Raw genomic sequence first — 13887 nt, 5'->3', positions numbered from 1 at the left:
ATTTCATGCTAAGGACTGTTAGAAAAGGCTGTCCTTTTTATTTTATTTTTTAATGTGGCACAACATTTCCAGCCCTGTTGGCTGAGGTGCCAGGGGTCGCACATGCATGCATGTACACAAGCTCCTACACATGCTATTTCTTCCCCCGACACACACACAGACACCTCTTCCCTCCCTCCCTGCCTCATGAGACCTAACTATGGGAAAACTGTGATTTCAGAAGCCAGGGAACAGCATTTACCCTGCAGCCCAGCTGATCAGGGGAAAACTGGGTGTGGCCCTACTGGCTTTGGGGGCCACACAGGGAGTGGCAAGGGCCAGAGGTTGTGCACTTCTGATTTAAATATTTGTTTACTTTAAAAAGTTAACAAAAATCAATTTTAAAAGAACTGCAAACTACTCCAGGGAAAGGTAAGTCTGTGATGTCACAAGCACCAGCCAAGCAGTGCTATGAACAAAACCAGTTTTTCCTGAGCTTGCTTATGGACAAGGGATTGTACATCTGTATACAGTTTGGTGAGTGCACTTCAACAGTAACTTGAGTGCTCAAACCCACTTGTGGATTGCACTTTTTAATCAAGTGGATCCTCTTGCTGAATAGTTCAAAGCCATACAAGGGAAGGTGCATTCCTAGGTTTTGCAAGATAAAATGAACTGAGTCTGAATGTATGTATCTAAAATTATTTTTAGGATGCCTTTTAAGAATGGAATATTAAGAATGTAGCTTGGCAGGGCCAAGCTTTTCAATGTAAAGAACATGATTTGAATCTCCCAGCACAGAATAGGAGGTGCTGCTGATCCAAAGTCTCTCACAAGCTATGCTCTGGCATAGGTGATAGATGCCATTGGCAAGGCCATCTCTCAGACAGAGGGCTGCATGCTCCTGGATGTGGATGCAGGTCCTTCCACCAACCGGACTGTTTACACCTTTGTGGGGAGTCCTGAGGATGTGATTGAGGGTGCACTGAATGCAGCCAGAACAGCTTTTCAACTCATTGACATGACAAAACATAAAGGTAATCAGAGTGTGATAAGAGGAAATAATGGAGAACAGGGGAGCTGAACAAGGCTGTTTGTGGTGTCTTGCTGGTGTATAGTACACCCTTTCTGCTTCCTGGGCAGTTTGCTTGGTCCTGGATGTGGTAGATATTATTTTTAAGAGCCGATGTGCACCCATAAAGGCCTGGGATTTCTGAACAAAACCATTAATGGTACCTGGTGTCAAGGTGTATTGCCCTTTCATCTGGACTTGATCTTAATTATTCAGTGGACATTTTGGGCAAACAGCACGTTATGTACAAATATGTGTAACCATAAAGAATCCTGGGCATACATTTTTTTATATATTGGAAGGGTGTGATATTGCATGGGGGGGAGGTACTTCGCTCTTTCAATGCCAGCTGCTCTTCCTCTCCAAGTAGCCCTCAGTGCTCCCACCCTACAGGGTTCCAGATGTGTGTCCTCCCCCGCCCCCACACCTTAACCCCCTCCCCCTGGGCTCCATCACTTCAGGGACTTTTTCTCAGGGTACTTCCTAGTAAAGCTTTTATGGAGCCATTGCCCTGCCTCATTCACGAATATTTACAGATGTCGTCTTCTATTCATGGCCCTCCCATGTTTTCTTACTCCTTCTTCCATCTTTTGCCTTAATGCAGAAAATCCATTAAGGAGAACAAGACAGAACAACTGTACAATGCCTTCTGACTGCTAGCGTTAGGAGCCCTGTGTCTGGATCACTTCTGATACCAGAACTAGGTTTGGGGAAAGTACCTGGGGTGATGGAGTTTGGAGAGGCAATGTAGGGGAAGGTTCAGTTCTCCCCACTTACATGCCACCTTTGTTGTAAAAGTTAGACCTTATATTCTACATCAATGTGGCAAACATGCAAATAAACAAATATAGCTGTTCCTACCACATCTAATTTGGTCTCAAGTCACTTCTGATGTGCTGGCTGAACTTGTATCTTCTGCGCCAAAGAAGATTAAAAAAATTGCCAGAATATATCAAAGATATCCATTCTAATTGATGTTTTCAGGCAGAGAACTGAATTTTTGGTGTGTCACTGTTTGGAGACAATGACCCTGAGAACAAATACGTTGTGTTTAATCAGTTACTTCCTCCAGTGTACCCTGGATGTTAGCTTAGTCCTCAAATATAGTTTATTGAACATATGCAGACATCTGAAAATCCATCTTTCTCTGCATTTTATATTTTCTTAACCCTGATGGCTCTTTTTCTTTCCCCCCTTCTAATTTTACACACACATTCCTGAAGCCATGCTTTCCTGTCTTAGGTGAACATCCTCGGATGGGAGCCCTGGATGTTTGCCCATTCATCCCAGTGAGGAATGTTGCTATGGAAGAATGTATTCAATCTGCTAATCTCTTCGGAAAGCGTTTAGCAGATGAACTGCATGTGCCTGGTGAGTTAGTCACAGCAAAAGAAAGAGGATCTTGAGTCTGAAAGACAGCAACTGGCCAACAAGTGCCACCAAGTGAATTTCCTTTCAAGATCTCTCTTTATCACCTTTCTAATTTTGATCTCCCTTCTTGTGTTCTGGTTTGCACATCACTTTGCTTTGTTATCTTTTGATGCATGCTATATATATATATATATATATAGAGAGAGAGAGAGAGAGAGAGGGAGAGAAGGAGGGAGGGAGAGGCTGGTGTAAAGCAGCACAACAGCAAAGCAACAAGGAGGCTCTGGATCCACTGTGGATGCAGTCTGTCTTAAGGTAAACTGTATAGGAAAGATGGAAAGACTAACAACAGAGTATTAAAAATATATATTTTAAGCTGAACGTTTTGGCTTCCACCCTCATCCGTAGCTGTGTTGTTCATATAGTGTGAACAGCACAGCTACGGATGAGGGTGGAAGCCAAAACGTTCAGCTTGAAACGTTTTTAATACTCTGTTGTTAGTCTTTCTATCTTTCAACCTGTGTGCATGGTCATGCTGCATAAAGCATGTTAGTAGAGTTGGGATTTTGACCACTGGCCCTGATCGCCATGTGTGCAAGGTGAAGTCTGCACAGGGTGTTGTAAGGCCCCAGGCCTGAACCAAACTATTAGTAGTTTTAGAGGGGCTTAGATGCCCCATAGCGCTCTCTGACTTTGGTACAGAAGGCTGCTGTTTTCCCTAACAGGTCTCTTGATTTACCAGGATGAGTCAAAGAGCGATAGTGCGGCCTCAAGCACATTCCAGACTAATGAGCTAGAGAGCCATATCAGGATGCGCCTGGGAAGTGAAGCTTGTTTGGCTTCAAGCAACCAGGTGTCTGTAGTGGGAAAGTTTGGATTGTTTTTCTTCTGAACAAGCACTGGTACGCTATGATGGGAACATAGTCGATGCTGCCTCACTGCTAACATGTATGGTATAAAACCCATTTTACCCCATGGCTCTGGGTTCAGAGAAGCTGTCTGATCCAACCATTGGGTACACCTGTGTGCTGTAAGTACTCCATAAAGTCTTCTTGTAAGCAAACCTGGGTCTGGCTTATCACTATCTTGGCACCTCTAAATTAAGAGTTCGAAGCCTACTGCAGGGGCAATACAGGTGTGTTTATGCTCAGGCTCTGTTCCTAAGGATACCATCTGGACTGCATGTCCAGAGCCTATGCCTGTTGGTACGTGTGTGTTACACCCATAATCTTGTGTAAATGGCCCCTTTGCAGGCGCCATTTGCGTAAATGGGCCGAGCCACCATTTTTACATAAAATGGCAGCTCGACAGACCAGTGGGGACTGCTGTGTTTGCTTGGCTCTCTGTGTGCAGAGTTGGGGAAGCACAGCGGTCGGTGGACTGGAGGCTGGGAGGCCGAGTGGGGGGATGTCTGCTGCACTCCGCCCCCTTCTCAGATTCCCACAACATCTTTAGCAATGGGGATTTAGTGATTCCTTTAGGAAACCCTGAAACAAGTGGAAACGCTTGTTTCCGGAGCAGGAGAGATGATCGGCGGCATTCCCTTATGCGAGCTCCATTGACCTGCCTCATTCCAGAAGCGTTTCCACTTGTTTCAGGTTCCTAGAGGTAGTGCTAAATCCCCATTGTGCAAGTGGTGCTGCTGGTTGCAGAACAGAATCAGCAGTGGCGCTGTTTGTGGAATGGCCTGCTTGGATACTGCTGACTGTGTTGTCTTTGGGTAGCTTTACGTACACCTACCTAAACTTCTTTTCAGGATGAGGCACAGTTTATACAGCTTTAACATGAATAAAAATGAAATAATAAACTTGCTTTCTCAGTAGGTGTATTGTACCAGCCTGGTTTATTTGCCCAATACAATATGCCAAAAAAATTGGCACCTGGTCTTTACTGCTTTGCTATTTTGCACTAGCTTCTGATTACTGCTGCCCTCCTGATTGTTCTTCTTTTCTGTTAGGATGACATTGTAGAGAAGGGGTAGGCAATGTGGCACCATGTTCACCAATGCACCCAAAGACATATTTCTTGGCGCCCACCAAAGTGTCTTACCCCTGCTACTTTTGAAAAAAATTAACACATTTTCTTACCAGTAGCTGGGATTGCGATGAAATGGGTTTCTGTTGGTGCTGAAAACTGTGCGTTCAAGGAGAGAGGCTCAGACCTCACCTCTGCCTTGTACTCAGACTTTGGGGCAGGTTACTTGTCCTTTGCCACACCTCCCATGGCAGCCATTTTGTGGTGGTGCCCAGGACAGTTTCTCAAATTGCCAAATATGTCCATGGCCCAAAAAGGTTGTCTATCCCTGCTGTAGAGTTTAAGGGAGTGGAGGCACAAATATTTATGTAAATTAGGAATGTGTGCATGTCCATTCGCTGGTTGCATTTCAAATGTACATACAAAAATAAAATTATTTATTCATGCACTGATAAAAAAAAAACACCCCAGGTGGGACTATTTGGATCTCAGTATATTTCAATTAATTTTAGTAATACAGTGTATTACTACACTGTATTACTACAGTGTAGTAATACACTGTATTAATTAATACAGTAATACAGTGTATTTAAATAATGTGTAATGATATTTAAATATACTTCCAATTAAATATATTTAGCAATGGGCTTAAATATAATGTACAGCCATATTCATAGCATGATCTCAAATACTTTTATGACCCACTGTGTGTGATGGGACAGAAGCCAGAGTAAGAATCCTTAGGAATGCAGCCTTAAAAACATTAAATCTGAACAACAATGCTTTTGGTATGGTGTTCAGTATATAACTGGATCCCCCCTCCACACACAAATGTACAATGCCAGTACATTGGGACAGCATTGCCAGGTTGCAGGCTGGAGAAGCCAACGGTGTCTGTTAACGTGCATTATGCACCGGGCCTGCCTCAGGGGTGGGGCATTGTCGGGCATGTACTGAATCCCGCACCCCAGCAAGGAGTCCACTGCCACCCCACAGCCCACTGACCCTGCTAGTCCCCCCTCTTGCTGTTGCTGCCTGTTCACGTGCACTTTCCAAGCAATACAGCAGGGGTAGGAACAAGGAGGAGCAGCAGCAGCCTCAGTTAGCCTTGCTCTCTTTGTCTGGGCAGTGGTGTGGATTGGGCCCAGAGGGACACGGCAAGTGAAGGAGCAGTGGCAACAGTGATGAAAAGGGGATGGGGCTGCTCAGAGAGCAAAAGTCCCTGAAGGCATCTTGCCCAAAGGCCCCCTGAAACCTGGAGCTGACCCTGAAGATGCTACAGGGGGTTGTTGGTACAGCTGCCAGGCCTCACGACTTCCATTCCCGCCACATTCAGTTCTTTAGGTCAAAACCTGACAACCCCAGATCCCATGCCCCTTCTTTGTAAAGCTGCCCTTTCTTTGCAGTGTATCTGTATGGAGAAGCATCGCTGAAGGAGAGCAGACGATCTTTGCCAGCCATCCGAGCAGGGGAGTATGAAGCCCTCCCTGAGAAAGTAAGATTTTTATGTTATTTATAACTAGGCTGACCATACGTACTGTTTTAAATGGGACAGTACCATTTTTTTTTTATTTCCCGACCGTCCCGTTGTTTTAATATAAATGTCAATTTTGTCCCGTTTTTAATTTTTTGTAAAAAACTGAACACGTTTATCATAAGGCTCTATGCTAATCAATGCGTGCAGTAAAACTACTAGTGTGACGAAAGAGGAAGCTCCATTCCCATTGTCCAGCCAGGGCCAGGCTTCTTGAGCGAGTGACGATCAGACGCCGCCCCTGGCTTGTCTGCAGTGGCGGGGAATTCAAGAGGCGTCGCTAAGCCCCATTCAGCGTGTGGGAGCCAGGAGGGTGAGTCTGGCTGTTATTTCTACCATCATTCCGCCCATAGAGATTCTTTCTGCCCTACATTCAGTTTGATTTGGACTTTTCCAGACTCATATTTCGGTTCAACAGGCTGTTAGCTATTTTTTTTATTACAGTGGAACTCTCTGGTGGGACATTAGCATATACCGGCTTGTGATAGCTGTCGGGGTGTTCGTTCCTTTTTTTTTTTTTTTTGGTGTACGTTTATGATTTTTTGCATCTGGCCACTGCAGTCCTGCAGTACTGCAGACTGGCCACTGCAGTCCTGCATTAGAGTGTTCGGTGTGATATACCATACAGATTTGTTACTGCTCATGTGGTATTTTGTGAGTATTTTATATGTGTATATTTATGAGTGTTTTTTTGTGTATATGTAATAAATTAGTGTTACTCATTTGCGCCCATTTCCATGTTCTTTTGCAGTGAGTTTAGGTTGTTTTTTAGGTCTCTTATAGCCTGAGAGAGCACAAAGGGAACTGCAGTTGTTTTGTTATATTGTGTAGTACACAATAGGAAGTGCAGCACCTGTCGAGAGAATATTTTCTGTTATGAACGGTATGTGGTCAAAGGAGAAATCTAGATTAAGTGTTGAGACAATGAGGGCTATGTTAGTTGTAAAACAAAAATGTGTCATGGAGTGTGAGAAGTTTTATGATAAGGTGTTGAAAGACCGAAATTTGCTGTGTAAGATTATTTCATCGGAGAAATATTCATGGAACGATCGTGGTGAAATAGTCCCCCTGTACGAATTCTGTCACTGAAGAATAATTGTTAGCTCAATATGTTCATGTAATAAAACTTTTATCGTCTTACTTTTTCATGAATACGGAATATTACATGACCCCGTCCCGTTTTTGTCATCCCAATATCCCGTTTTTGTCTCAAGGAAATATGGTCAGCCTATTTATAACAGTACCTGGCCTGCTTTGAGAACAAAGGATCAGTGCGACAGTTTGGGTAGGAAGACATTTTAAGAAGGGATGCTCAGATTTTATTGGAGCTAGTTTCCATTTACTATAAGGCTGGGATAATGGAACTACCATGGCTGCAACTTCAAGCTCTTGCTGACATTTGTACTAGTTCCTAATGCCAAGTCTCTCTCGGGGAGTGGAGGTGGGGGAGGGGGAGGAGGGTTCCTCTCACTCCTGCTCAGGAATCTTTCCTGCAATGTCTGTGTGGATTTTGCATTCCAAAATGCTTTTTATGTACATTTCTCCATGAGTTTTCTTCCATGAAGAAAACAAAAGTTAAGTCAGACTTAACTTATGGTGGCTTCAATGGAAATGAAAATAACATCCAAAGCCCACATGGCCCATCTCTAAAAATGACTTGAACACTTTAGCTTCCAAGTCCAGCTTTTACAGAGCTATTGAAAATATCAAATTGTCTTGACTTCATCTCCCCCCACAAGTTGCATAAATCATCCCTAAGTGCAGATGTCCACAGCTGAATTTGTTCCCAGTGATTCTTCTGATTATATGACAAATTTTGAGGACGACGTTGGTTCCTTCTTCATGGTCCCCACCATGAAGTCAAACTGACCGTGCAAAGTGTAATCACTGTCTTTTTCACCATGTTCCTGATTGACAGAGAAAAGAGGGTTAGCAGCCCCGTGCCACACACTCTCTGGCATGTCGAGAAACCAGAAGGCTGATAAAAAGTGTAATATCATCCACTGCATATAATCATCACCACACAGAAGAAAAATCCTTTCAGGTGTTTCTGAATCAGTCCAGTGTCAAATGTTACAATCCTCTCTGCAGCGTTACAATATTCATCAAGCCAACTACCAGGCTCTGCTTCCATCCTTTGAACACAGTGAGAATGTTCTTATGACTGGAATAATACCATCCCCTTTTTCCCCCTTCTCTATTGTTTTCAAGCTCAAAAGAAAGGAATGGATTCCTGATTTTGGCTCTGCAACCTTTGTTCCAAGATGGGGAGCAACAGTAACAGGCGCACGGAAATTCCTCATAGCATATAACGTCAATTTGCTGTGCACAAAGGAGCTGGCACATCGGATAGCACTTAACATTCGGGAGCAGGGCCGTGGCAAGGACCAGGTATTCCAATGACCACAAAGAACTCGCTTGCAGATCTCCCCTGTCCCTCTCCCCTTTGGCCATTTGGTCCACCTCCGGGTCTAACAGATTCCTCCCCTGAGGCAATAGGCACACCACACTTTGCGTAGGGATGAGAGAACCTGCAATTTCTGAGCTTGCCTAAATTCTCTGAAAATCACTTCGAAGCTCATTTTGACTCACTCCCATTTTTGTTTTCGGCCTGTTTTTTTGGCTCATTCAAATGGAAAAAGTGTGCATGTCAAATCAGAAAAGTGTCATTTTTATGCATATTTTTCAGAAGTGCACACATTTCCCTGACTGACTTAATTGTGAAAATGCATATTTTTTGGAAAAAATTGCATTTCAAATTGCACATTTTTTAAAAAGGTGTGTTTTTCAAACATGGTCACAAATTTGGGAATTTGTGAACATTTCTCAAAAAAAGGGTGCTCCTCTCACATTCAGGACTGTGAATGGGATGTTCTGCGAACAGAAATGAAATTCTCATACGTCCCTAGTTCTGTCCTCTGATCCACTATGTGCCATTGCCTGGGTTGAAGAGGCTTCTTCATATGGGTGTTGTGTGTGTGTGTGTGTGTGTATGTGTGTGTGTGTGTGTATTCCTACTCCCCATTGGGAGTATAGTGGCCTTCCTGTGGGTCTATAGCCCACTGTGCCCAGCCATATATTTATGTGGCTAGATCAGAAGTACCTCAGCACTACACTCTGTTCTCACTTTTTGTACAGCTTTGTATAGAAATTTCACCAACCTCCTGCAAGCCCTGGTCCTTGTTACCTGGTCGTTTGGCCTCATTCTTTACAATTCTTTTCTCTGTCTACTGAGGATAGCTCATGTGTGCTTATGCCACAACAACCAGTCTATAAGACGTTTCTGTTTGGCCTTTGCAGCCTGGGCGGTTGAAGCAAGTGCAAGGCATGGGCTGGTATTTGGATGAGGAAAATATTGCTCAAGTCTCTACAAATTTGTTGGACTTTGAAATCACTCCCCTTTATATGGTTTATGAGGAGGTCTGCAGTGATGCCAAGGTGAGTTGTACAAGGATAATGAACAACCTGGGCTGTGTTTCCACCAGCAATTTACTCCGACCTGGCTGCGCGGCGAGGTCTCTGTGTTTCCATGATGTCATGGCCATTCAGCACCAGGCCCGCATTTTATTGCTGAACAACGCTTCTTCTGAGACTACTTATAGTCCGACTTTTCCAGCTTACCACGGCTCCATTACTGACCCGTTTCCACAATCGCACTGGATCCGGTATCATAGCCCTGTCCATGGGGCATGTAGCCCAGCCTTTGTGGGTGTGTTGCTCTGACCTCAGTGACCCAACCCTTTCCCTCCCTGTTTTCCGGAAGTTTCATCTCTGTTTTGGAGCAGGATGCCGAGGGACCAACTTTTAAAACATAATTGAAAATAAGCACTAGAACACAGCCCACGACCCCAGTCAGGTTCCTCCGCCCCCATTGTGCTGAATGAGGCTTTCCCTCTCAGTGACCACAGAAATAACAGAGAAGCACTTCAATTGACACGGCACATATCAAAGCCCAATTCCTTAAATGCGATTAAGTGCGATCTCGAGGCTCCAGTCCATTGCCTTAGGATGTAACTCATTTACAGCTTCTGTATAGAGATCCTGTGCATTAAAGTGGGGGCTAGTTTCGGTCTCTTTCCCACAACAAACCCATTGTGGTGGATGAGGTTGAGATTCCCCCTCAATTGAAATGGCACACATTAAAGCCCAACTCCTTAAATGCATTTAAGCGACCAAGGCCCCATCTACACCGGACTTTTACTCCGGGGCGGGTGCAAGTTGAGGTCCATCATGATAGATGACACAGTTGTAACTTTGCAGCCATCCGTGGTTTTCACCTGGAAAAAGCAGAGTTCCAAGGAGTCATTTTACTGCGATCTTTTGGGTTTGCTGCAGGATCTCCTGCGGTTGTGGGCCATCTGTTCCTTCCCCGAACTGACTTCGCATCTTACAGTGGGCATGTTGTAGGCATGCATAGTGCCTGCATCACTATGCTCCTTTATTCCCCCATCCCTTCGCAGCTACGCAGTTACAGAGGCACAGAGGGGCATTTTCATTTACTTAATCACACTTTCGCACATTTTTGCAGCTTCGTATCTTCGCAACAGTTGCTTTTGGACTCAGTGCCCAAGGGCTGGGGAGGGTCTTGGGGGAAAGAACAACATCGCTCCAGGTACCATTTCGGAGTGATGGCTAGGCACGTAGCGCTCGCGTTGTGAGAGCAAACCACCGCGAGAGTCTCAGGCTGGGGAACTGACAAACTGATGGTGTGGAAATTAAGGAGCACAAAACACCCAATTTTTACCTAAAACAGGGTCAGAAAGACACAGCAGGGCCCTTGAAATATAAAACAGCCACTGAAGTGTCGCACCCCCACACTCATGGGACCGCACAGCTGTGCATTTCAGTATAATGGCAAAAAAAAAAGGCATGGTGAGTCTCTTAGGGGAGTGTGCAGTACATTGTGAGTGTATTGCAGGGCATGGTGATTTGAAGCTGCATTGTTGCGCAGTTGTGATGGGGTGGAGTTCAAAGTGGTGCCATATAGATAGGGCCCAAGCAAGGCTCTGATGAATTGCCTTAGGAAGAAAGTACTTCGCAGTTTCGTTATAGCTATCTTGCGGGTTACAATGGGGGCTGGATTCTGTCTTTGTCTTCACTACTGTCTTTCCCACAACAAACCCATTAGTGTCTCCTCAGAAGTAACTCCCACTGTGCTGAATGAGGCTTGCCTTGAATGCCTACATCAGAACTTACAGAGATTCCCCCTCAACTGAAACGGCACACTTTTAAGCCCAATTCCTTAAATGCGATTAAGCGCGATCTTGAAGCCTTGGTCCATTGCCTTAGGACGTAACTGAGGAGGAGGGAACACGGATGAGGTAATCAGACCCAACCCAGACCTAGGGATGTCAGAGAATTTCGCGACGGATCTTGGTGAGGCCGAATGCCAGTGCATTTGGCCCCCCGAAATCCATTGCGGAATGGCCTGCCACCCCCCGCCCCCCACGGATTCCCCCCGGGATGAGACTTACCTGGGGCAGATGTTTCGGACGGTGGTGGCTCCAGCGGCGGCTTCGGCGGCGGCTGGTCTTCTGACTGGCTGCCGTTGCTGCCATTTGCAGTCTGTGTTTTTTTTCTTCTTCCCCCCCCCATAGACGTGATAGGCTACATAAAGACTTACATAGCCTATCACGTTTGGGTAAAAAAAACAACAACGCGTACGCAAATGGTGGTGGCTACGGCCGCCGCCATTTGCGTTCCTTATTTTTCGCTGTCTTAGTCTACGTAAATATTTACGTAGACTAAAATGAAGACAAGCAAGGGGAATGCAAATAGTGCCCAGTACACTATTTGCGTTCCCCTTTCTTTTCTTCGTCTTAGTCTACGTAAATATTTATGTAGACTAAGACGGCGAAAAATAAGGAATGCAAATGGCGGCGGCCATAGCCGCCGCCATTTGCATATGCGTTTTTTTTTTTTTTACCCAGAGCCCTCCGCGGCCGGAAATCCGGCTGCAGACGGCCCTGGCCTGGGCCTGGCCGGCTGCTCTGTGGAGCCACTGCGGAGCACAGCCGGCCGTCGAGGATTCCGGGGGGGAGGACCGGATCGCCTCCTCCCCCGTCAAGGATTCCGGGGGGAGGGACGGAACGCCCCCCCCATGAACAGAATCCGCGAAAAGGTAAGTAACTTTCGTACATCCCTTCCCAGACCCCACTCAGACTCCACGCAGCCATCAAGGAAATAATTTGATTAGAGCTCAGTGGAAATGGCACAGAGCTCCAGGCTACAGTGATGATAAGCTGGGACTTTAAGGGTTGTGGAAACTGGAAGAGGGGGAGATGTTTTTGGGGAAACATTGCAACAAAGTTGCAAACAAAGTGAAGCTGATAGCATGGAAATACCCCCCCCCCCCGTGCTGACATGAATTATTGCCAGGGCTTTGGAGTGAAATGTGCTAGGCACAGGGAGTTGCAGTCTGAAATGCCCCCTGAAGCCTTCCTCAGCTCTTACCATTTTAAGAATCTTTTTTGTGCGGTCTCTGTCCCACCGCCCCCGCCCTCGAGCATGTTGGGGTTATAGGAAAATGCTTGGAACAGGAAGTCCATATAAATGTCTATATAAATGGGCTCTTTGAACCAGATTCCCAGACTGACCATCCAACCTATCAAACCATCTTAAGCAAATCTCATTAAAAAACCAACAGGGTGTTCTAAGGGGCTTTTCCAGTGTTATTCTAGCTAGCCATGTGGTAGCTGCTTTTCTGTGAGCAGCTCCTGCACAGCTGGAAGAATGAATCAGTCACAGGGGAAGGGTCTGATCATGTATGTTTCCTTCAGGGAAATGGCACCCACACTCCTGGAGGAACGCCAGTTCCATAGCCGGAAGCTGCATGTGCGGCAAACATCCCCCCCACCCCCGTCGGTTTATGCTTATATCCTGCCTGCTGTGCTGGAACTGCTCATGGAAAAGCTTTTGCTCCTGTGGCTGGGATAACATTTAAAAGGCCCTTGACTCAAACTCTTTGTAGTCCATTGCAACTTGTTGCACAGATCATTCTTGCAAATTACGACACTGGTAATTTGAGATCCAGCTGGATCGCGTTCAAAATTCCACAGACAGCAGGATTTATCCTCAGACGCTGCAGCAATGATGTCAAGTTATTGCCATTGGTCTCGTTTTCTAATCTGCGCAGTGGTGTGGGCTTGTGGACAGCAAATGACCTTGGCTTAAAGAGACAAGGGTCCACCATGTCCCATTTCTGCCAGGGGCTCATTGGTCTGGTGCTTCAGTCCCTACGGAAGTTGCTTATGTGGGTTTGCTGGATGCCAGATGAATGGCTTTGCCATACATTGACTGTTGTAAAATCCCTGTTCTTCCTTCTAGGATCTCAGTCTGCCAGTGGTGGGATCTCAGCTAGTGGGTTTGGTCCCCAAAAAGGCCATGTTGGATGCAGCAGAATTCTATATTAACAAAGAAAATCTCTTTGTCCTTGAGGAAGACCATAAAATCAGACTGGTAACTTTTCAATATTAATTTATATCCTGATTTTGGAAATCAGTAAGGACCAAAATATTTGAGTGCCCTATGAACTATGTTGAATAGGATTAATTAATTTCAATTAAAGGAGGCTGTTCCTTAATTTCTCTTGATAACACACATACCTCTTCAGCAGTCTTTTAAGGACAAACCACATTCCTTGTTACTTGCAGTCAGTTTCACCTTCTCGTTGTCTTAGGACATCAGTTTTTCTGATGAATTGTCATCTTCTATTTTCCATGCATACTTCCTCTGTTTAGGTATTTCTTGACTGGTGCACTGTGTTTCTCCTATAGCAAGAGTGGGAAACGTGATAGTTGGACTGCAGCTCCCATCAGCACTAGGCAGCATAACCAATGGTGATGTATGATGAGACCTGCAGTCCAGCAACATTTGGAGGGCCACATGCCCCCCCCCCCTGCCTCCCCATCCCTGGCCTATAGCTATATAACAGAGCTGTAGAGTTTGGGGATGGGAA

The 13887-nt window shown here is 45.4% G+C and overlaps 1 protein-coding gene across 3 annotated transcripts in view; it reads left to right on the top strand.

Moving 5' to 3' along the window:
* FTCD (formimidoyltransferase cyclodeaminase) overlaps nucleotides 1–13887 on the top strand; it is a 38828-nt gene that overhangs the window by 2800 nt on the left and 22141 nt on the right. Inside the window, exons 2-7 of one of the 3 annotated variants that reach the window (XM_084820373.1) lie at nucleotides 833–1016; nucleotides 2294–2422; nucleotides 5803–5891; nucleotides 8142–8321; nucleotides 9231–9368; nucleotides 13257–13388. In XM_084820373.1, the coding sequence (XP_084676499.1) occupies nucleotides 833–1016; nucleotides 2294–2422; nucleotides 5803–5891; nucleotides 8142–8321; nucleotides 9231–9368; nucleotides 13257–13388 (852 nt within the window). Of the gene's footprint in view, nucleotides 1–690; nucleotides 1017–2293; nucleotides 2423–5802; nucleotides 5892–8141; nucleotides 8322–9230; nucleotides 9369–13256; nucleotides 13389–13887 lie in introns of all 3 variants that reach the window. The other 2 variants (XM_084820382.1, XM_084820392.1) reach the window with 2 other exon arrangements.

The sequence above is a fragment of the Heloderma suspectum genome, chromosome 1 (assembly GCF_057233095.1).
Source record: "Heloderma suspectum isolate Gila_16-S chromosome 1, 16-S_ref, whole genome shotgun sequence".
Classification (NCBI taxonomy): Eukaryota; Metazoa; Chordata; class Lepidosauria; order Squamata; family Helodermatidae; genus Heloderma; species Heloderma suspectum.
Note: the sequence above shows the minus strand (reverse complement) of the source record. Positions and strands in the feature narration are given on the sequence as shown.